This window comes from Myotis myotis, unplaced genomic scaffold (assembly GCF_014108235.1).
Source record: "Myotis myotis isolate mMyoMyo1 unplaced genomic scaffold, mMyoMyo1.p scaffold_m19_p_1, whole genome shotgun sequence".
Taxonomy (NCBI): Eukaryota; Metazoa; Chordata; class Mammalia; order Chiroptera; family Vespertilionidae; genus Myotis; species Myotis myotis.
This window is the reverse complement of record NW_023416313.1, coordinates 158265975-158290947: the sequence shown is the minus strand read 5'-3', so window position 1 is coordinate 158290947 and position 24973 is coordinate 158265975. Positions and strand designations below refer to the sequence as shown.

General features: G+C 39.1%; 1 protein-coding gene across 2 annotated transcripts in view; it reads left to right on the top strand.

Annotated features, from left to right (window-relative positions):
- FSIP1 (fibrous sheath interacting protein 1) overlaps window positions 1-24973 on the top strand; it is a 173626-nt gene that overhangs the window by 10071 nt on the left and 138582 nt on the right. The window contains exons 4-8 of one of the 2 annotated variants that reach the window (XM_036296881.1): window positions 1912-2066; window positions 3845-3938; window positions 16521-16619; window positions 18940-19064; window positions 19612-19722. In XM_036296881.1, the coding sequence (XP_036152774.1) occupies window positions 1912-2066; window positions 3845-3938; window positions 16521-16619; window positions 18940-19064; window positions 19612-19722 (584 nt within the window). The remainder of the gene's footprint in view (window positions 1-1911; window positions 2067-3844; window positions 3939-16520; window positions 16620-18939; window positions 19065-19611; window positions 19723-24973) is intronic. The other variant, XM_036296891.1, reaches the window with a different exon arrangement.

Below are 24973 nucleotides of genomic sequence, written 5' to 3'. Positions count from 1 at the left end.
TGAGTCTGCAGGCCGATGCTCTATCCACTGAGCCAAACCGGTTACGGCACAACTAACCTTTTAGAGACCACACCTTGTTAAATTTTTGTATAGTGTCAAGGAAGAATATTCACCATTATCTGAAAAGGCTATTTTCTCTTTTTCTTTCCTACTATATGTCTTGTGTGGCCAACTTTTCTTTGTGTACTTTAACTAAAATGACAGATTGCTCTAGATTGACTTGATTTTAGCTACCTTCTATTAATCCAGATATTAAAATATTAAAACAATGGTATTCTTCTCAGTATTTTTTTGAAAAATATAGTTATTTTTAAAAAAGTATTACATTTATGTTAACATATAATTAGTAATAACATATTTATTTAAAAATGAATAAATGTTTACAATATGTTCAGTTTTGATTTCTAGTATTGTAATTATCAATAGATATAACTCACATCAATAAAAGCTACTTTGGATTCTGAGTAACTTTTAAGGCTGTAAAGCAGGAGTGGGGAACATCTGCCCACGGGCCATGGAAGGCCCATGAAATCATTTGATCTGGCTCTGCCAAGGCATTAGGGGTGAGTTAATTAAATGTTTGACCAAATATAAGCAGGTTAATTTTTAAGTTGATAATTGTGTATGGCGAGTGATGTTATAAATATCCAAATGACACTTGGCAGACAAAGGGTTCCCCACCCCTGCAAGAGAAGGTGAGATTCATAAACTGTGAAAACTGCTGAGTTCGTATAAATTTGGAATGATATTAGCTCTCAAAGTAAGGCCAGGTGATTCAGGATTATAGTCATCAGGAAACAGGTGTTGTAGTTGAGATGAGCTGTAACCCAGTTTACATTGTATTTAATGTTGTTTCAGTACTGCATGATGAGTTACTTCAAAATGCCTGCTCTATAGACCACCTGTGTACACGGAGCCTGAGCATGCTAGGATTTGCGGCTGGGAATTAGAACTAGAGGCTATTGCGTTTGAAGTACATATACATTAAAATGTGCAGAGCCTCCTTATTAATATGATCAGTATTCTTTTTGGATAAGCTTATTCCCTCTGAAAATGTTTTAATTTCCTTAAAGAGGAAGTAATATACATTATAGAAAAACATAATTGAACTCTTTGGATTTTCAAAAGTTTGCAAAATTTGGCCTTACTTAGCATAATATGCCATTTCTAATGATCTAAACTAGGGCGGCTGAGCCTTCAGAGTTTGAGCAGTGATGCTCATTGCCAGATGATCATCTTTCATCAGACTTCACAGAGGAAGTAACTTAAAACTTGAATGATGAAAATTCTATAGAGTCCCTAATTTCAAAAAAGTTACTTCCAATTATCCACAACTCAAGAACATTTTTAGGTACGTCAAGAAAATAGAACAAGTGGGAAGGGCACAGGTAAAAGGTGTCAGGTTACATGGAGTACTTTTCTGTATTAGTTTCCATATGTTGGAACCATTTTGTGTCACTAGTATGACAAGTTCCATTTCACTGTATCTATAGCGTACATGCCTTCTCTTTCAATTAGTCTGAAGCAGCTTTAAGATAGGGTTTTTGTATTATTCCTTATTTGTTAATTATATGAATATAGAAGGTATAGCAGAATAAAGGAGAAAGAATTTGGGAATTAAAATCATACAAGACCCACTTCTGGGTTCAGTGCTGTAATATATTAGCTATTTAAAAGGATCCAGTTATCGCAGCTGTAAAATAGAGATACATGTCTATTTCACAGGATTTTTAGATAATTATGTGAAAAACTACATGTGAAAGCACCTATAAATCAAGATATTTGACTCAGTGTTACTTATTACAATTAGCCATAAATATTTGTTGAATGAAAGAAGAAATAGTAAAAACAAAACAAAGCTTTATGGTTTTTTTAAACTTCAAGCTTATTCCTACTTTCAACACAATATAGATGAACCCAGATTAAAAGAATTGGATTCTCAACTTCAAGATGCGATTCAGAAGATGAACAGGCTTGATAAAATATTGATGAAGAAACAATGTAGAGAAAAAGAAGTTAAGAAGCAAGGTCTAGAAATGAGAATAAAGCTATGGGAAGACCTTAAGGTCAGAATTATATAAACACATGCTGACATGTAAGAAGCCATTTCCTCTGTGATAAGTAAGAAGAGAACAAACTGTGGTAGTTACTAATGTGGTCTGCCTTTATTTATTTTGTGGAGGAAGGTAACTTTTCAGCCTTCCAGATTTTAGGCACTGCATTGGCACTGGTGTGTTCATTCCCCACCAACAACCCAGTAGGCATCCTGTTTCTAATTATTATTTGAGTAAACTTTTGTGACCAACAAGTGAGGAAGTCATTTCATATTCTGGTCAAGATCTCCTCAGGAAGTTTTAAAGTGCTTGAGGTCTGGGACCACTCTCTTTGCTTCTGTCTCAGTATTTTTAGTGCTCGATTAACTTTCCTTGGCTTTCTCGGACCTCTTATTCTCCATAGTATTGAGGGGCGGATATTGACCAGATATTGGCACTGACTTGATATATAGCTGTTGGCTGGCATTTAATTTTCCCTCTCAAAGGAGAGAACTTTTAGGGTAAGGAACATTGAAATAACTGGTTGTTTTTGATAAATTTCTCCTTGATCAAATGAGGTAACTTCAGAGGAAATTTTCCTGACAATAATATGAATAAACAACATGGTAACTAAGAATATATTTTTATAAGTTCCCAGGAAGACCACTGGGATGGAAAGAAAGGAACCTACAAAATGCAGTGCTTTAAACTAGAGAAATAATTAGTGTAAATTTTAACAGAAAAAAATTTACCTATCACTTATTCCTGTTGAATTTCAAAGCAGATTTTTTACTTGCTTGGAAACAAGAATTACAACTGGAAACATAATAAAATACAGTAGTAATCTTGAAATGTCCTGAAATTGTAATTTGATAATGTACTTTTAGGTTACTCATTAGTTAAAGAAATATTAAACAGAAACTTAAGTAAATTTAAGTAAGGTAATCCTATGTAATAAAAACCTAATATGCTAAGTGTCTGACCAGTTGCTATGGCGTGCACTGACCACCAGGGAGCAGACGCTCCAACTGGTAGGTTAGCTTGCTGCTGGGGTCTGGGATCCAGACTGGGTGAGATGGGCTGGACATGCCCTGGAGCCTTCTCATAGTCCCTCCTCGCTGGCCAACCTTCCAAGATCCCTCCCTGGCCATTCCTGATTGGCCCCAATCGGGACGGGGTGAGAAGGGCTGGGCACGCTCTAGAGCCCCTCTGCAGTCCCTCCCTGGCCCCGATCATGACTGATGGAGTCCCTCAGCCTGGCCTGTGCCTTCTTGCAATCCGGGACCCCTTGAGGGATGTCAGAGAACCAGTTTATGCCCAACCCCCGCAGGCCAGGATGAGGGACCCCACCAGTGCACAAATCCATGCACTGGGCCCCTATTTATGATATAATGTTGGACCTTATATCTGACTCAATTTGGGAATACTTGACAGAATTTTGTGGGGACAGGAAACATTAATAGAATTCCTAATCAAGGAATAAAAATGACCTAAATCTTATTGTTTGTATGTATAAGATTGGAAACCAAGTTGAAATTTAACAAAATGCCATGTTGCTTTCTTTTTTTTGTTTGTTAATCCTCACCCGAGGATACTTTTTTCATTGATTTTTTAGAGAGCGTGGAAGGGAGAGGAAGAAAGAGAGAGAGAAACATTGATGTGAGAGAGACACAGTGATTGGTTGCCTCCTGCACGTGAGATTAAGCTTGCAACCCTTCAGTCCTTGGGCCAAGGCTGTAACCACTGAGCATCAGCAAGGACCGATGTTGCTTTCTTTTCTCATATTTAAACTTTAATTTCTCTTTCATTAGTCTGCAAAACATAGGGAAGCTTTGCCAAGTAATGAAGAAATGGAAAATACAAAAAAGTTTCTAGCTTTGACTGCTGCATCAGAACAAACTGTTGGTGAGTAAAATTAATTCATCTTTATTTTTATCTCAGTCATAGAATATTTGGATTAAGGTAAAATTCCCAATTCAGTTATTTTTTCTTCATGAGTTTAATTCTTCATTAGAGGAAATTATCACATTAGGTAGGATTATATGGAACTACCTTAAGGTTAGGTATGTTTCAGAGTTTTTAAGAGCTTATATTTTAAGAGCTCAAGGGTAGGGGGACAAGGCAGTGAAAAATTGGGAAAAAGACAAAGTATGTGTTTGCCTTTACTTCCAGTGTGTCTTAGATTCCTCTAGACACCCAGTTTATGCAGACAATTCCCTAATGGCCTAGGATCCTCCCATAAAGTATCTCACCCAGGCCTCTGCAACCCCTTTCATAAAAATCCATTACTGATTTGTCCTATTTCTTGTTCTCTAACAAACCTGCTCATTTGAGACCAGTCCATTAATTTTGCACACGTTTCTATTTCCTCCCTTGTATGTATGTATATTTGTGATTTCTCTCCTCTTCATCTTCCTTTTTCTTCTCCTCCTCCTTATTTTTCTTTTTATATAGAACTATTATGGAGTCATATAATCTATTTAACTTACTTACCTGGTATATAATGGTGAAAATTTTAGGGATTTGGGAAGCTGTTGGTATTTTTTGGCAGGAAACTTTTGAAATCCTTTAACCTATCCTATATAATAAAAGACTAATATGCAAATCGACTGAATGGTGGAATGACTGGTCGCTATGATGCGCACTGGCCACCAGGAGGCAGATGCTCAATGCAGGAACTGCCCCCTGGTGGTCAGTGCGCTCCCACAGGGGGAGCGCCGCTCAGCCAGAAGCTGGGCTCACAACTGGCGAGCGCAGCAGCAGTAGCGGGAGCCTCTCCAGCTTCTGTGGCAGCGCTAAGGATGTCCAACTTCTGGCTTAGACCCGCTCCCTGTGAGGAGCGGGCATCAGCTATCCGTCAGACATCCCCCAAGGGCTCCTGGACTGTGAGAGGGCACAGGCCAGGCTAAGGCACCCCCGCGAGTGCATGAGTTTCATGCACTGGGCCTCTGGTATCACATAAGTGGTCATCTAGTATTGTTTGGGCATTAGACTGGCTCTAAGCAGGGACCTTTGATTTCTCTGAGAATCCTGGAATCCATTTTTTTTTTTTTTTTTTTTTTTAACAAAAGGAGTGTCTAACATTTTAGAATCCCAGGAACCTGCAACTCTTTAGCATGGACTTTGATGTGGATGAAATTCCTTTAGGTCTATTCCTTTCCTGCCCCAGCATTGAGAGCTCAGAAGTTGCTTGGGTCTATCTCATGCAGAGAGAGAATGATGCTGACCAATTCTGCCTAAAGTGAGCTTAGTAGTCCCTTCAAAATTTATGTCCACATGGAACCTCAGAATGTGACCTTGTTTGGAAATGGGATCTCTGCATATGTAATTAGTTAAGACTAGAGACCCGGAGCATGAAATTTGTGCGGGTGGTCCCTCAGCCTGGCATGCACCCTTACCAATCCGGGACCCCTCGGGGGATGTCCAACTGCTGGTTTAGGCCCCATCCTGCATAGGCAGTCGGACATCCCTCTCGTAATCCGGGACCACTGGTTCCTAACCACTTGCCTGCCTACTGGCTTGATCGCCGCCTAACTGCTCCCCTGCCAACCTGATGGCCCTCAACTGTCCTCCCCGGCCAGACTGATGGCCCCCAACTGCACTCCCCTGTCAGCCTGATGGCTCCCAACTGCCCTCCCCTGCCAGTCTGATGGCCTTCTACTGCCCTCCCCGGCCGGCCTCATGGTCCCCAACTGCCCTCCCTGGCCCACCTGATGGCCCCCACCTGCCCTCCGGCCGGCCTCATGGCCCCCAACTGCTCCCCCTGCTGGCCTCATGACCCCTAACTTCCCCCTCTGTTGGCCTCATGGTCCCCAACTGCCCTTCCCTGCCGGCCTCATGGTCCCCAACTGCCCTCCCCTGCCGGTCTCATGGCCCCCAACTGCCCTTCCCTGCTGGCCTGATGGCTCCCAACTGCCCTTCCCTGCTGGCCTCATGGCTCCCAACTGCCCTCCCCTGCCGGTCTCATGGCCCCCAACTGCCCTTCCCTGCTGGCCTGATGGCTCCCAACTGCCCTCCCCTGCCGGTCTCATGGCCCCCAACTGCCCTTCCCTGCTGGCCTCATGGCTCCCAACTGCCCTCCCCTGCCGGCCTCATGGCCCCCAACTGCCCTCCCCTGCTGGCCACATGGCCCCTAACCACCTCTGCCTTGGCCCCCACCAACATGGCTTTGTCTGGAAGGAAGTCAGATGGTTGGAAGATGTCTGGTCTTCTGGTCTAATTAGCATATTATCCTTTTATTAGTATAGCTGAGGTTATACTAAACTAGACTGGGCTCTAAATCCAATAATTGGTGTCCTTATAAAAAGAAAAGACTAATAGAGACAGAAAAAAAATGACATAGGGAAGAAGGCCATGTGAAGATAGAGGCAGAGATTGGAATAACCAAGGAACACCAGGATTCTGGAGCTACAAGAAGCTAGGAAGAGGCAAGGAAGGATTCTTTTCCAGAGACTTCAGAGGGAGCATGGCCCTGCCAATACTTGGATTTAAGATGTCTAGCTTCCAGTACTACGAGAGAATAAATTCCTGTTGTTTTCAGCCACCCAGCCCATAGTAATTTGTTACAGCAGCCCTAGGAAACTAATACACTGACTATTCCAGCTATCTTAGTGCTGGCACAAGACATCTGAATGAAGGAACAATTTTGGACATTTCCTCTCTAGCAAATACCATTTACAGAATAGCCAAGGGTAGACCTATGATCCCAGGAGAATGCAGCCAACCCAGCTGAGGCCCCATTCATGATGGAATAGAGAAAATGGTTCCTGTGGTGTCCCTCAAATTACTGACCCACAGAATCATGGGCATAATAAAATGGTCATTGTTTTATGTCTCTGTTTTGTTGAAAAAAGAAAACCCCACACTTTTTATTTTGAAATAATTTTAAAATTATATAAAAGTTACAAAATAATATATAGAGCTCCAGTATACTTCTCATCCAACTTTCCCTAATGTTAGCATCTTGTATAACCATAGTATAATGATCAAAACTAAGAAATTAACATTGGTATAATACTATTACTTACAATACAGACCTTAAAATTCATCAGTTTTCCCACAAATGTCCTCTTTACTTTCTAGTATCCAATCTAGGATCCCATATTGCATTTAGTATCCTGTCCCCCTAGTCTTCTGCAGTCGGTGACAGTTCCTCAGTCTTTCCTTGTCTTTATGATCTTGACATGTTTGGAGAGTATTGGTCAGTTATGTTATAAAATATCTTCCAACTTAAGTTTGTCTGATATTTTCTCTTGATTCGATGGAGGTTATGCATTTTTGGCAAGAATACCCCAGAAGTGATGTATTCTTCTTAGTCTGTCTTAATATTTCTGTCTGCACTGATATTTGTATTTCACTGTTTTTATTATTATAGCTTTGTAATGCATTTTATTAGAGCAGGTATATTGTCTTTTTCAAAAAGTTTCTTTTTGAATAACATGTTTTTCTCTCTCTGAGAGCTGTTCGGTAGTGACTACATTATTTAAGAAAAAAGACTGCAAAGCACTTCTGATAAAAACTAGAGGTCCGGTGCATGAATTCATGCATGGGTGGGGTCCCTTGGCCTGGCCAGTAATCAGGGCTGATCAGGGCGTCTTGCGCAGTCCCAATCGGGATCCCAGCAGCAAGCTAACCTACCAGTTGGAGCGTCTGACCCCTGGTGGTCACTGCGCATCATAGTGACTGGTCTATCGGTCGGACACTTAGCATATTAGGCTTTTATATATATAGATGCTTTTTTACTAACTTAAATGTCTAAAGACTTGTATGAAGATAATCTGTCTCCAAAAGTTAAACTTCTTATATTTTCTTTCATGTCTGTCTGTAATTCACCTTCATAGAACTGATTCTCCACCCCTATTCCAAATAAAAAACATGGACAATGTCAGGAATGAGGTTCTGGATGCTATAGCATTTCAGCGTATGTCCCCCAAAAATGTATGCACACTTTTAACAACTGATAGCTCAATTGATGTTTCTTTCTTTTTAGATTTAACCCATTGGGATGAATAATTATTCAAAGTGTGTATACTTTTTTCAGGGAAACACAGTATTTTAGAAAGTAGAGCTAATGGATGAGGCAATAAATGAAAGGCTTTAACCTTTTGGCTTTAACCTTTTCAGTCAGAGTTCACTACCAAGTGAACTTTTGGCCTGGGAGGGCAAAACTTTTGCCCTTTCTTCAAAATTAAGTCAGAACATCAAATACATTAATTTTTAAAGATCATGACATGTATATTTGCCTTAAACCTGTAGAGCTCACTGTTGTATCTCTGGAGTCACATGACTGCTATAGACCCTATAGATAGTTACACTCGTGTTAGATTAGTACTAATGTTCTAACATGGAAATTAGGTGGATTTAATAAGCTGAAAGCTGGAGTTTGAGTTTCAATTTTTAGATTTTGAATTCTTAGTTATTACATATTGGCAAAGCAGATAAGATTAATGAGATTTATTTATGTTTACCTTCATTTCATTTAAATTATATGTATTTATTATTTATAAGGTTTATAAAATTGATTATTATGTACTGGTGAAGCAGATAAGATACATAAGTAGGGTTGATATACAAGAAATGGGAATAAAAGACAGTGAGGTGAACCAAATGTTACCATCCATTTTGATTAGCTCACACTTGACCAGTTCACCAAAATGAAGAGACAATTTTATTGTATTACTGTTTCTTCAGGCTTATGATGCAAACAGAAAAACAGAAATCTCTTGCCCTGTGTCTCTCCATGAATGCTTTTTTTAAATCAGGCAAGCGCAGAGTTCTTATATGTTGTCCAGTAGATGGCAGCATCTGGTTAAAATGCATTCTACTTTGAAGAAGTCACTTGTAGATGTTAGAACCAGACGTTTTTGGACTTGAACTTTAACACACATGTATAAATAAACATACCCAAATCTACTTTCTACTTTTATTCTTATTTTTTCTCTTTAAAAAAGTGAGAAATTCTTAGGATGAGTATTCTTCTTTCTCTCTTTCAGTCATTCCTTAATTTTTTATTTAGGAGTAACTTGACAGACTTTGGACTAATGTCAGAATGGCACTTCCAACCTGTTTTCCAGCCCCTAAAGCACAACATACATCCTAGTCCCCTTCTCACATCACAAATAGCCAATAGCAAAGAAAAGAAAAAAAAAGAAATTTGTATTTGCTGTTGAGTTATTTAATTTTATTTATAGGCACTGAACACAAATGAGGACTGACTCCAAGAGAAAGATAAAAGCCAAACTAAATTTATTTATTTTTATCATATTTTGACTTTATAACACAGAGTTAATAACCTCAAGTTTACTGAGGTTGTGAAGTAGACAATATTAGCACTTCTAGAGATTTTGGAAATATTTTAAAAGTCTATCCCACCCCAAACACTTCCAAGTTTTTCTAGAGGATGTTGTGAAAATCAAAACTTTTTATGAGTTTCCCTTCATTTTTAGCATTTATCTCATGGACAGATAGAATTCGATCCTCTGAGACAGATACATCCAGTGATAGGATGTTTGTTATTGGTGTTTTTCATAGAGGTTATACTCTTTTGTCTTTGTGGCCTCTTGTGTTTCCAAATTTATAAGTGTGTGTAAAGACACAACATCAACATATTAATTAATCCTGCCTCTCAAAATCTGTTAATACCTCTTTTGAAGTGCTTTTCTGTGAAATTCAGTATGTGATACTCCTGCTGCTTTTGGATGTTAAGATTAAATATTCCAAGAAAATCTGGTAGTCTCTTTCTGCTCTGATTTGCAGAGAACTGAGGTTGAAAATTATATAACCGTGCTAACACAGCTAAGGAAGTTTGGGTTTTAACCTCTGTTGGATTCTCAGTCCTGCCTAGCAATTTCTTTTGCAGTCCCCAAAGTAGCTATTCCAAATAGTTACTATGCATTTAACCTCCTATTCTCTTTTGTAAGCTCTTCACTCTGGAAGTCTTACTGTCCAGAGAAAATGGATCAAGTAGGTGGGAATCCTTTCCATATTCTTTCTTTTTGTACCTAAACTGCACTCTGATTGTGTTCCTCCACCTCCCTTAGATGCTCTTCTAGAAGGTGAGTCAATAACATCTCATTCTTTTCACCCTGCCCCTGACTCCTGATCCATGAATCACTCAGTCTCTCACCTGGAGCTTCACCCTCTCTCCTTTCTGGCTCCTTCTCTTCAGTTTACCATACTTAAGTCTTCAGATCCTAAAAACAGAATCAAAGAGCCATCAAATCAAAGGAACACACATGTGAAACCTCCCTGCTCAGTTCTTCATCCTACTCCCAAACATACCATTCAATTTTCTTCCTCTCCTTAAAGGTCAGACTTCTCAAAAGAACTTACAGGTGCTCCTTGGTCAACTTCCAACATCTTAATTTCTCAGTGTTATGTATTTTCTCCTATACTTTATCAGTGGTCTTCCTAAATTCTCAATCTAGTGACACACTTCCAGTATTTTTAACTTGTATTCTTTATTGTTTAAAGTATTACATATGTCTCCTTTTCCCCCCATTGACCTCTCCCTGGCCGCTCCCACCTCCCAGCATATGCCCTCAGCCCCCTACTGTCTGTGTCCATTGGTTATGCTTATATGCATGCATACAAGTCCTATGGTTGATCTCTTACCCCCACTCTTCTTTTGGAAAGTATCTATTTAGGTCCATTGCCCATTTTTTAATTGGGTTGTTTATCTTCCTTTTGATAAGTTATATGAGTTCCCTATAAATTTTGGAGATTAAACCCTTATTGGTGATAACATTGGCAAATATGTTCTCCCATGCAGTGGGCTTTCTTGTTGTTTTGTTGATGGTTTCTTTTGCTGTGCAGAAGCTTTTTATTTTGATGTGGTCCTATTTATTTATTTTCTCTTTAGTTTCCATTGCCCAAGGACAGGGTGGGCAACCCCTGGCAAGCGTGCCAAACATGGCACGCCAGTAACTTTTGCTGGCATGCGAAACCCTCTCTTATAATCTTCCATTTACAATTTTTTTCTTAATATCGACTTTTTATTTTTCAGATAAATTCAGTGTAGGTGCATCTTAGATAAATAAATAATTTTACATAACAAGTTATCTTAAAGACCATAGACATGGATTGACGAGAGAGGGGAAGAGCAATTTCTATGCCTCTGCCTTAACTCTCCCTGCCTTCCTAGATCCGACCAGTGTTTTGGTTTCATCCACATACGCTTGTGAATCTTTGTTCTCAGTGATGAATTTTGTTAAGTCTCGTAATAGGAGTAGCCTGACGGATGAAAGTAGTAGCTTGTGCATATCTCTGAAGGTCACGAAATATAAACCTGATGTAAAAATCTCTGTCATCAGTGATGCAGCAGGAAAAGTCCCACTGATAATATCAAAGGGAGTCATAAAGTTTTCTGTCGGACTATCAGTGTACATGTATACATTAAAAAATAAATGTATTTTTCATCATCATATACTGTGTTTTTATTGCTCGAGTGAATTTTATTATTTCTTTAAAGTCCTTCACATATGTACACCTTAAGAGATATCAAGTAGGCGTAACACGTTCTCAAAAAATTAGGGTTGGCACGCAGAAGAATTTTGAGTCAGAAATTTTGCTGGTTTTGGCATGCACTCACAAAAAGGTTGCCCACCCCTGCCCTAGGAGCTGTATCAGTGAAGAAATTGCTTCGGCATATGTCTGAGATTTTGCTGCTTGTGGTTTTCTCTAGTATTTTTATGGTTTCCTGTCTTATGTTTAAGTCCTTTATTCATTTTGAGTTTATTTTTGTGTATGGTATAAGTTGGTGGTCTAGTTTCATTTTTTTGGTATGTATCTGTCTAATTTTCCCAATACCATTTATTGAAGAGACTATCTTGACTCCATTGTATGTTCTTGCCTCCTTTGTCAAATATTAATTGAGTATAGTGGTTTGGGTCGATTTCTGGGTTCTCTATTCTATCCCATTGATCTATATGTCTGTTCTTGTGCCAGTACCAGGCAGTTTTGAGAACAGTGGCTTTGTAATACAGCTTGATATCTGGTATTGAGATCCTACTACTTTGTTCTTCTTTCTCAGGATTGCTGCAGCTATTTGGAGTCTATTTTTTATTCCAGATGAATTTTTGGAGAGTTCATTCTAGGTCTGTGAAATATGCCGTTGGTATTTTAATGGGGAGTGCATTGAATTTATAGCTTGCTTTGGATAGTATGGACATTTTAATGATGTTGATTCTACTAATCCATGAACATGGTATGTTCTTCCATTTGTTTATTCTTCCTCTATCTCTTTTTTCAACATCCTGTAGTTTTCCAAGTACAGGTCTTTTACCTCCTTAGTAAGTTTATTCCTAGTTATCTTAAATTTTTTGGTGCAATGGTAAATGGTTTTTTTTGTTTGTTTTGTTTGTTTTTTTAGTTTCTTTTTCTGTGAGTTCATTATTGGTTTATAAAAAGCCATAGATTTTTGGGTGTTAATTTTGTATCCTGTTGCTGAATGCATTTATTAAGTCTAGTAGTTTTTTGATGGAGTCTTTAGGGTTTTCTATGTACAAAATCATGTCTTCTGTGAATAATGGCAGTTTTACTTCTTTTCTAATTTGGATACCTTTTATTTCTTTTTCTTGTCTGATCACTATGGCTACTACTTCCAGTACTATGTCAAACAGGAGTGGTGAAAGTGGGCATCCTTGTCTTGTACCTGTTATTAGGGGAAATGGTTTTAGTTTTTGTCCACTGAGTATGTTGTTGGCTGTAGGTTTGTCATATAAGGCTTTTATTATGTTGAGGTATGATCCCTCTATTTCCACCTTGCTGAGAGTTTTTATCAAGAAAGAGTGTTGATCCTGTCTGAGCTCTAAAGACTTGAAGCCAGTAAGAATGCCACGAAGAAAGCCTGGTATCCTGCTTGGGAGCCCTGAAGATGGCTGGCGCTGGAGCGTCAGGCCCATGCCCTACCATCACTGGCGGTTAGTAAGAGTAGAAGGGGAGCAGTAAAGATGCCTCTGTGTCCCTGTGGAACCCCCACACACTCTGGGCTGCAACAAGTAGGAAGGCTACTGAGATGGGCCTTAAAGCCTGGAGCGTGGGCTCAGGTGGAGTTGCTACAGGTGAGGGATTCACCTAACTCAGCAGATACTGCAGGCAGGCCTGATGGCAGCTGGATGGCTTGGCTTCCTGGCCCTACGGGGCACATTAAGGTTCAACCATGAAATCCAGCAAAGATAGTCAGTTACCATTCTTGTTGTGTTTATGCAGACATCAGGACAGTAGATAAATTAATCTTGATTTGGCTTTTTGATAGCCATGGAGGAATTTTAAGAAGAAAAATCCTATTTCAATAGAAGTTGTTAAATCTAAAATGGTTTCTTTCCCTTCCACCGGACCATTTGTTATAGTTCAGTTGATAGTTCTGTGTGCCCAGTATGGGCCTCTAGCAATGGTGGAATAGAAATGCAGTCCTTCTCATGATTGAGCCGGAAGTTCCAAGACAAAGGGGGGAATGAAAGGGCGAGGACTACGCCCTCCACCTTGCCCCAGGGTAAGGGCTACACCCTCCATCTTGCCCCAGGGTAAGGGCTATGCCCTCCATCTTACCTTGGCCATGTGCTCAGCAAGGCTTCTTCCCAGAAGCCAAGCCTCTGCTAGCCACACCCAGGACTTCTTTAAACTAACCAATGACAATCAAGGGAAGTCGCCATAGATATGACCACATCCTGTGTAACAAGACACCGACTTGCGCCTGACCAATCGGCAGGGCCCACAGTCCTTTCTCCTCCCCTTACCCCAACCCCCTATAAAACCTCTCTCCACACAGAGTTTTCTCTCTCTCGGCCACTTGGCTTGCCGTTGTGTCGGTGAGTGTGGTGGACGGGGAGCTCAAGCTAGCTTGAAATGAAGGACTCTTTGCTTTTGCATCGGACTCGCTGGCTCCCTGGTGGGCCCTTGGGAATCTTGAAATCTGGGCACAACAGCACCCATTCAACATTGATAAATTTATTAATCTAGTTGTGGGTATTACCTGGGGGAAGAGTGTTTTGATGAAACTCCAATCTCTTATTTTAGCTCTTCCACTAACATCTTTCTTTTCCTTTTCTCTCTTTTAGGCTCCAAAGAACATACGCTATTATTATACTAAATTTACCTGCAATGTTGTAACTTATATTTGGTCTTTTTCTATATTTCCTGGTTATAGGTAGCCAAACCCTTGGAATTTCCAGAAAAAAGAAAAAAAAAAAAGAAAAAAGAAAGAGTGTTAAATTTTTGTTGAATCCTTTTTTCTGCATCAATTGATATGATTATGTGATTTTTTCCCTCTCAATTTGTTTAAGTGATGTATAACATTTATTGATTTGCAGATATGGTACCAGCCTTGCATTCCTGGAATAAGTCCCTCTTGATCATGGTGTCTGATCTTTCTAATGTAATGCTGGATCTGATTTGCTAGAATTTTGTTGAGGATTTTAGCATCTATGTTCATCAGGGATTTTGGCCTATAAGTCTCTTTCTTTGCAGTGTCTTTATCTGGTTTTGGGATTAGGGTAATGCTGGCTTCATTGAAAGAGCTTGGAAGTATGCCTTCCTCTTGAATTTTTTGGAATAATCTGAGAAGGGCAGGTTTTAGGTCTTTGAATGTTTGGTAAAACTCCCCTGTGAAGCTGTCCAGATCAGGGCTTTTGTTTGATGAAAGTTTTTTGATTATTGCTTCAATTTCTTCCATAATTATAGGCCTATTCAGATTTTTTGATTCTTCCTGATTGAGTTTTGGAAGATTGTATTTTTCTAGGAATATGTCCATTTCGTCTAGGTTGTTCATTTTGTTGGAATACAGTTGTTCATAGTATTTTTTTTTTTACAATCCTTTGTATTTCTGTGGGGTCTGTTGTTATTTCACCTCTTACCTTTTTTTCTTTTCTTGATATAATTTTTGCTCTCTTTTCTCTTTCCTAATTCTCTCTTCTCTGGTGTTCACTTTTATTGGGGTTATTGGTGTTCTTTTCAATAATTAGAACAATTATTCATATTCTGAGAACTTTAAAAGGAGTCAGTGTTGAAATTTATTGAATGCATTTCAATACCTATTTAAATTATCCTAAAGTTTTTCTTACTTGACAAACTTATTTAATGTTTTAAAATTAATAGGTTTAAATACTTAATGAATCTTTTATTCCTGGGTCAGTATTTCTTGGTTATGGAGAATTCTTCTTTTAATTCAGTACCACATTTGAATGGCTGATTTATTCAGAATTTTTGCATCTACATTTATAAGTGAGATAAGCTGTGTGTATTGACATATTATTAACTTAAGTCTATACTTGATTCAGACATTTAGTTTTTACCTAGTGTCCTTTTCCTGTTCCATGATCTCATCCCGGATACCATATTTCATTTACTCCTCATGTCTCCTTAGGCTTCTCTTACTATGTGCTTTCTCAGGCTTTCCTCCTTGTTTTTGATGACCTTGGTAGTTTTGAGGACTGTCCAGGTATTTTGTAGAATTTCCAGCAATTGGTATTTGTCATGTTTTTCTCATGATTTGACTAGGGTTGTATGTTCTTGAAAGACCAAAGAGTGAAAGTGCCTTTCCATTACATCACATCATCCTATCAACATAATTTATAACCATTGATGTTAACTTTGGTCAGCTGGCTGAGGAAGTGTTTGTCAGATTTCTTCATTGTAAACTTCCTCTATTTTTACCTCCTTTCCATACTGCCCTCTTTGGAAAGAAGTAACTATGCTCAGATCATACCTAAGAAGTAGGGAGTTGAGCTTTACCTCCTTGAAGGCAGAGTATTCACATACATTATTTTGAATTATTCTGCAAGGGGGATTTGTATATTCTCCCTGCTTATTTATTTATATCAGTATAGACTAATGGATATTTATTGTATACTTTGTGTTATAATCCTATAGCACATTATTTTGTTGCTCAAAATTTTTCCAGCTTTGGCCATTGGGAGCTCTTTCAGTTGACTCCTATGTCTCTTGGATATACCCCCATCATTTGAGTTTTGTTTTGTTGTGGTTGTTGAGCACTTTCTTACTTTCTGGCATTAGAAGATGCTCCAGACTCATTTGCTATTATATCCTACCTGAGTCCTAGATTTAGCCATTTTTCCAAGGAACCCTGGTTCCTCTGATTGAAAAATATTGGAAACCAAGATTTGGATGTTAGGTGTGCTTGTCAGGGAGTTGTTAATTCTAGGCCCTCCAAGAAAGGAAATATTTATCTGTTTAATAACCTATCTATACATATTTCTATTTGTAACCATCTGTATCTATATTAAGATAAAAATTAGTCCATACTGATGTTTCTGATCTTATTACCAAATAGATCATTCTAGCCTTTTCCCCTTGTTCTTCTGTAACCTTCACTCCAACAGGGAGAAATCTGGCTCTCACTATTGGCCACCTCTTTACTTAATTGTTCAATTCCACCATATATGTTTTTCTCATGATTTGATATCAAAATTATGTACACAATTCCTTATTTATTTTGTGTGTATTAAACAAATGATTTTTAAAAATCAATAGATCCTTCTCGCTGTAAGCATGAAGACACAGTTTTCTCAGTGTTTCATACTCAAGTACCTCCAGAAGAATATGAAAATCGAATGCAGAATGCCAATCAAGGTATGCTTGAATTTGTGTGATTTTTTTTTTTTTTTTTTTACATATCGTCGTAGGAAAGTACTAGCTACATACAGAAATATCCACAGATGAGATGATTTGATGTGATTTAATCAGGAAGTGGGTGGAAGTAGGTGAGGTTCTAGATGAAACTAGATTGGTCATTGTTAATCAGTTAGTTGTTGAGGATTCATTATACAATTCTTTCTACTTTAGGATGTTTAAAATTTTATATAAAAAGAGTTAAAGGAAAGCTGGCTGCAAGAAATGAAAACCTAGCTAAAGCAAAAAAGAAAATGTATGGAAAGAATCCTGGTGGTAGACATTCTCTTTTATTCCCAAGATCATATTCTGTGGATAGTCATTGAGAAGGAGACTCTATTCCAAAATCTTAGAGGCCAACTGATCCAACTTGGGTTAGTGCTTACTGCTGGTCCAGCCAACTCCTCCTACCCAGTATGGGTTGGGTCTCTATAGGAATATGGCAGCTTCTACCAGGGATCACCACCAGGATGGAGAGGAGAAGAGGACTTATCTAGTGAGATAATTTTGACCAAACAATGGAATGTTTTCTACAATTTTTTAAAAGTAAATTTTAAAGAAACTCTTATGTAGATCTGGATATATTTAATTTGAGTTATTTTAATGCTGTATTATTTAAGAGTACAGGAAACTTTAACTGTATGATGAACCTTATATTTCAACTTAAAAGGCTATTTACAACTTGGATCATGGAAAAAAGTTACATATTTTATATCTAAGGAAACCATTCACCAAAACAGTAACTGCTACTTTAACTATTGGTAGTTGATTTAAAAAAATTACATAATTGATTAGAACATAAAACCCCAATTATAAAGCATAGATGTATTTGTCTAGAAACTTGTAACTTAACCTTGAATAAAACTTGATTTTACTCAAACTTATTTTTGTTTGAAAAGAATTTAAAACCAAGATATTATTCTTTTTCTGGTTCTTTCCAGATATTAAAATTTATTGTTTAATGATTAAATTTGTATTAAATCTTGGATAATTAGCTACAAATACCCTTAATCCTTTTTATTGAGGTAACCTCTCTTGTAAAACAAAGACAACTTTTAAGTAAACCTTGTCTGGATTGAGCTGCTGGCTGGTGTTTTTTCCTTTTGGACTTGAATGTGGCAATCTATCCTATTTTGTAAGGTGGACTCCACTTGTCATTTAAGAAGACTCTCCTTCTTAAACTAATGCATAGTTTTAAAGCATTCTTGCACCAGTGGGGTCCCTCAGCCTGGCCTGTGGGGATTGGGCAGAAACCAGCTCTCCGACATCCCCTGAGGGATCCTGGATTTCAAGAGGGCACAGGCCAGGCTGAGGGAATCCACCCGTGCACTGGGCCTCTAGTCCTATATAATAAAAGGGTAAAATGCAAATCGACCAAATGGCTATGATGCTTACTGACTACCAGGGGGCAGACACTCAATGCAGGAGCTGCCTCCTGGTGGTCATTGCACTCCCACGGGGGAGCACTGCTCAGCCACAAGCCAGGCTGATGGTTGGCGAGCACAGTGGCCTGCCTCCACGGCAGTGCTAAGGATGTCCGACTTATGGCCATTAGTCAGACATCCCTCGAGGGCTCCTGGATTGCAAAAGGGCGCAGGCCAGGCTGAGGGACTCCCCCTGTCCCCACTGAGTGCATGAATGTCACACATCGGGCCTCCAGTGTTTGATAAAGGGAATAATAGTGCATAAGCATTTTTCTTACCCTTGTTTTAAGCACTCAGGATATGAATAACTCAGAGGCTGACTTCAGCCTCTGTTTAATGGTTGAGAAAACTGACAAAGTAGGATGGGCTTCAGGAGTTTGTGATGATAGGCTGCAGAACACCCAGGACACTTATGCCCAGATCTTGCTTAAAAGACAGGTTTGAACAAAAAGTTGATTGCTCTGAGAGGGTGATGGCAAATTAATAAAGAATCTAGTTTTTCAGGGAAAGTTCTCTTTCATATAAAGACTAAAGTAAAATTTATTTTAAAATTCCCATAACATCAGAACTTTCTCCTTTATATGAATCATGGTTCTTTTCATATTCCCCATGATTCCAAAGGAATCAACAGCAAGCAGTTTGATACATGGTAATGAATAACAGAAATTTTATGAGAACTTCATTGTAAATTATATAGCACATTTATCTTTTTAAGAATAAATCTCTATATATTAGGTTTCTGGATTTGGAAATTAGAAGTTCTTCTAATGTGTGTTTACTTCTTATATATGCTTAAGGTAAAATTTTAGCATAATGACAATTATAATTATGAAAAATTTTGAACTTTTTAATATTAGATTTTACCTGTGATGTGGAAAGAAATGAGTCATTGATCAAAGCAGAAAAGAACCCCCTCTCAAATACAGAAAAGATTGAGCTCAGGGGTAAACACAGCCAGGATTTTATTAAGCGAAACATTGAGGTATGTATTTAGAAATTTAGAAGCCAGAATGTGGACTAAATGAGTTGTGGTAATGGAAATAGTTATGTTTAGTGTCTTTAAATATTTTTTTTGACTGTGATACATGTATATGATCTAAACAGCATATGTGATTGAAAGAACAGTTTTATGAACCAGTACTTTACTATTTTCTATTTAATTTTATCTTATCCTCTCCTACTCATCACATTTATTCCAAAAACCAGAAATGAATGCCCCAGCAAATATGTTTTTTGCATTGATATAATATAAAGAGAGGTGAGAAAATTGCTTGTGTTTTATTTTATAAATAAAACATTTGTTAAAAGGTTAACATGAGGGCTTACTTATAGTGGACATATCTTTGCTTGGAGAACAGACCTATACCAAAAATTTGACATAAAATAAAATTAATTGGCAAATGAAAATGCCTAATCTCATGAATTTTACTTTGTGTGTCTATACTGTAGTAACCTCAGGTTTCATTTTTATTTTCCTGAACTATGAAGTTCTTTGAGTTTTTAATATGTTTCATTAATACATTCTGTAGTTGGCCAAGAATTCAGGGAAACCAGAGGTTATGATCGACAGAGAGAAGAAAAGGCTGGTTGAACTTCTGAAGGACTTAGATGACCGAGATTCGGGGCTGTCCAGTTCTGAGGTATGTAAACTCTGAGAGTCAGTGACCTCTACATTTCTTAATATATATATATATTTTTTAATCATGTTATTGACCTATTAGTATACATTCATAATCATTTTTAAGATTATGAGATAATATTTTCTGACTTTAAAAAATCTTATTTATAGATTTATTTGTATTGACATTTTCAAATTTATTCTTAGTCAATTCATTATTGACTTCCAAAGGATTATTTTATGTCATTATAAAAGTTACTACACATTGGTTATCACAATAATAACTCTGCCTGTGATGTAATGGGCTTAGTACTGATGGTGTATAATGTTTTGCTCTGTATCCTGTTATTTTGGACATTTCCTATTCTCCCCAAACTGGCTCCATGATATTTCAGTGTAGTCTTTAGTAAACCTGAAGAACACTGTCCTGCTCCTGACAGTTAACTTGGAGCGTTCAGTTCCCTCATGAGTTCGGGGGAGCGAACAGCATGAAATTCAGGGTGCAAGTGCCAGTATTTATAGGGCCCTGGCAAGTCACATAAGGAGTGCAGTGGCTCAGCATTTGCACTTGCTTGCATACTAAACTTATAGCAATATTCTTTACTTGTACAAACAAATATGTTGTTCTTTGTTCCTCGAAGCTCTTAGCTTTGTCATCTAGTTTTTGTTCCCCTACGTTGAATAGAGACGTAATGTAGTGAATGCTGCTAGCACCCTGCTCAGATCCCTTTTACCTGGCACCTGTCTGTGCATCCATCCTCCCTAACCCTGTGCTCTCACTCAAGGTGAGATCAGCTCTGTGGTGCACTTTGTCCTCCAGAGCTTCCCCAGGGGTCAGCAGGTCTTCAGCTGAGACCAGTCCTTGCTTGGCTCTGTTTCCTTGGCCTTGGCCAAGTCTGCTTCTCTTGCTCCCAGATCCTCATAAGAGGCACTCTGCTGAGGCTTTGCCTGTTCATTTGGGGAGGTGCAGTGTCCTCAGGATTTCACCTATGTGTTATTGGCCCAGCTGTGTCACAAAGCCATTTGTTTGCTGAGTTGCTGGGATGCAGTTATTTCACTCTCTCTTTTTTGTAGCAGAGGAAGGCAAGGAAGAAAACTGGAAAAGGGGATCATCAGGTTAGTGTACAAGTGTCTGTCACAGATGGGTATAGAACCTCTGGATCTCTCTTCCAGGTCTTATAACATTTTTTTTATAATCTTTATCTTTTTTGTCATTTTGCTCATATGAACTCATTTTACAGTTTTCTAAGTTGGATTTTCAATCATGTCTGTTCCTTTATTTCTGCTATTTAGTAACTTAGCCCTCTTTTGAGATTTATTTTTATCCTCAATGTTCATTGATTTTAGAGAGAGAGGAAAGGAGGGAGAGAGCGAAGGAAGAAAAGGAAGAGACAGAGAAAGAGAGAGAGAGAGGAGGAGAGAGAGAGAGAGAGAGAGAGAGAGAGAGAGAGAGAGAGAGAGAGAGAGAGAAAGGAGAAACATCAATTTGTTGCCTCCTGTTCCTTTATTTGACCTGGGATCAAACCCGCTACCTGGGTATGTGCCCTGACCAGGAATTGAACCTACAACCTTTTGGTGTAAGGGAAGACACTCCAACCAACCGATCCACCTGGCCAGGGCCTACTTATTGTTTTTTGAACTAATATTTTCTGAGAGTTTTTTTCTGCAAGTCCTCTAAGGAGAAAGAGGGTTCTATCTTATTCTCTGGCATGAGAGATAGACATTTTATACAGAAATTCTATAAAGCCAGGTAGATAATGGCATATGTTGAAAAAGAGATTCTGAAGAGGAAGATACGAAGTGCCGCAGAAGACTTTAGGAACACGTTGAAGAGGAGACCCATCTACTGTATTCTCAGACGGCACCAAATTTCATGTCATTCCTCAAACCTGCTGTATTCTTCTGTGTGCCCTTTACTTTATGGAGTGTCCCACCACTTCATCTCTGATAAACACCTATGAGACTTAAAGAGGATGACTAAAATGATAATTATGTCTTAATTCCCCAGAACTCTTGCCCTCTGGTTGTTCCTTTTACTAGCATGTTTAATTATGTGGCTGTAATATTCTCTTGAATCTCTCTAGGATACTTAGAATTTTTAAGAGATTTCTTCCTGGATTGGGAACTCACACTTAAAACTAACGTCACTTCCCAAAGCCAGATGCCTCTACTATCATCTTCCCAGCAAAATGGGTTTTGCATCAGATCTCAAATTACATCTAACTCAGTACCATGTGGGTGAGGCTGGTTGTGGACCCTTGGTTACTAGCCTGGGCCCTAGCTGTAAAGGAGGATGGTGAAGAGCATTTTCTGGGTTGTCTTAGGGAGGCAAGCTCCTAAAAGCTACAGATTTCCCACACATAGCAAGGGTGTCTAGAAGGTGCTAGACAGACAGAAAAACACTGTAACATCTACTACATGTTACATATAATTTCCTTCTGCAACTGCATAATGAATGGAGCATTTATATTTCTGTTGAAGTTAATCTGACGTGTTCTTTTACCTCCAGTGTCATTAAAAAGAATTCCATTCAGACAAGAATTTAAAATTTATTAACCAATATTTAGTCATTGTGATTCCATAATTTTACTTTTTGGTGGTACTTTATTATTTCTCATTTAAGTAACACAGTATTTATATCACTTTTATTTTGGAAAAATTAACCAGGGTTTCTTACTTGTGAGCAGCTAGGTGATACTATTTTTAAAATAACTCTGTATGACTTTCATGTGCCAATTTCCAAGTGTATTTAAAATGTTTATTACTGTATCATATTATTGTATGGATATACTACAATCGACTCTTCCCTTATTTTTAGACATTTAGGCTTTTTGCCTATATTCTATATTACAAATAACTTGGAAAAAATGTATCAGTCACTGTTCTGGGTTACAAGAAACAGAGATGGACTTTGGTTAAAAAAACAAAAACAAACCCAAAACAGAAACTGAATTTATTGGGAGGCTTGGGTAGTTCACAGACTCATGGAAATTCAGAGAACCAGGTTTGTAAACCACACCGATATCAAAGTAGCCAGAAACAAGGCCATAGAAACTCCTCAGAAACAGGCTGCTTCAAGCTGCACCATAGTCCAAGACACTCCCAAGGGTTGGTCACTGCTGTCATCTTCACTGCTGCCAACACTGGCCTCACTGCTACTGCGTCCCCTATCACTCCTCCGATTTCCCTGCACCTTCGCATCTCTCTTTCTCCCTCAGAGTCAAGGTCCAGGGTATTCACTTCCGTTTGGCTGAATCCAGGTCACTTGCTTGTCTTCTTGATGCCAGTGGGCAGGGAGAAGGAGTGTCTGGTGAGGACGTGTCTCCTACCAAGACTCATGCAGTGTTTGTTTTCACTGAAACAGGAAGGGAGATTTCATGCTAGGGTCAAGGGGAGACACAGAAACCTATGTCTTTCTGCATAGGTTTTAGCATGTATTTCATCTAGGGATTGATTCCTGGTATGAGTGTCCTGGTATAAAATTCTTAAGCTTCCTTGCCCTCCACCTGCCCCTTTATTTTAAAACTGTTCTTCATGATTCTTCTGTCATTGTATTAAATGCTTCCCTGTGTGATCTCACCCATTCCCATGGTTCAGGATTTCAAGCCACTATAGATGTCTGGGTGAGTCCGAAGTACTCATTTCCAACCCAGTTCTCTCCCTTGAACTTCAGACATCTGTTTACCTAACACAATCTATGGATATCTGTGAATATCAAAAGGTCCCAAACAGAATTCATCATTTACCGTCTCAAACCTAACACATCTGTGTTCCCTAGTTTGGTCAATATGATTAACATCCCCCTCGTTGACAATATCAGGAAGTTAGTGTTTATCCTTGATCCTTCCTCCTTCCTTTACCCTTCCATCACATTATCTCTAGCATCTGTAAATTCTACTTCCTAAGTTTTTCTGGAGTCTGTCTGTCTGATATTCTGCACTCCCAGGAGACATTCCTTAGTTCAGGCACTTAGCACTTTTGTTTTAGATTATGAAGTTTGCTTCCTAACTGGGTTTTATGCCTCTAATCTTGCCCTCACCAGCTGCAGTTTTAAAGTGCATGTTGTTTCTTTTATTAAGATATGATTAAGTTTGATTATTTCTGCCAGGAAGCCTTTTCCAACCACTTTGTCCCTTCCTGTCCAGCTAACAGGGTAGTTGACCCTCTCTTGTTCCCAAGGTGCCCTGGGCTTACTGGCGAGCTTCATACCTTGTTAAAATCTTTGCTGCCAAGAGACTATTAACTCCTTGAAGGCAGAACCTTGTGAGATTCATGTTGAATCACCAGTGTAATGCCGACACAGAATAGGCATTCAGTATGAGATTCTTAAGAAAATTATTGACAACATTACAGATGTCTCCATTTTCTTCCTTTTTGTCCCCCCTCCACCCCAGCCCTTCCTCATACTATTGTCTGTGTCCATGGGTTGTGCATATATGCATACTAGAAGCCCGTTGCACGAAGGTTCGTGTAATGAGCCTTCCTTCCACTTGGCTGCCAGCACCGGTTTTCCTCTGGCACCCAGGACCCACGCCTTTGGTCCGGCCACAGCGGAGAAGCCAAGCCTCGAGGCTGGGCTTCTCCCCTCCGGCTGCAGTGAGGCTTGGCTTCTCCGCTGCGGCTGCAGCAAGGCTTGGCTTCTCCGCTGCGGCTGCAGCAAGGCTTGGCTTCTCCGCTGCAGCTGCAGCAAGGCTTGGCTTCTCCGCTGCGGCTGCAGCAAGGCTTGGCTTCTCCGCTGCGGCTGCAGCAAGGCTTGGCTTCTCCGCTGCGGCTGCAGCAAGGCTTGGCTTCTCCGCTGCGGCTGCAGCAAGGCTTGGCTTCTCCGCTGCGGCTGCAGCAAGGCTTGGCTTCTCCGCTGCGGCTGCAGCAAGGCTTGGCTTCTCCGCTGCGGCCACACCCGCAGTGGAGTAACCAAGCCTCTTCAGTCTTCAGTCTTCAATCTTCAATCTTTAGTCTTCAGTCTTCAGTCTTCACTCTGGCCAGAGCCTTCAGTCTTCGCTCTGCGCCTGTGTATGCAAATTAACTGGCATATTTGTTGGGTAAATTTGCATACTTGTCCTGATTGGCTGGCGGGCATAGCAGAGTGACACCAATTTGCATGTTTCTCTTTTATTAGTGTAGATATATTCTTCAGTATGAGATTTTTGAATTGTTATGAATAGGTCTTAATCTATTATGAAACTATAATGTTAGTTGAATGAGTTAGATGGCCAGTTAAATTCATAAAATCCAAACAACTGAGTTTATAGGTCCTATGTTACTTTTCAGGGACA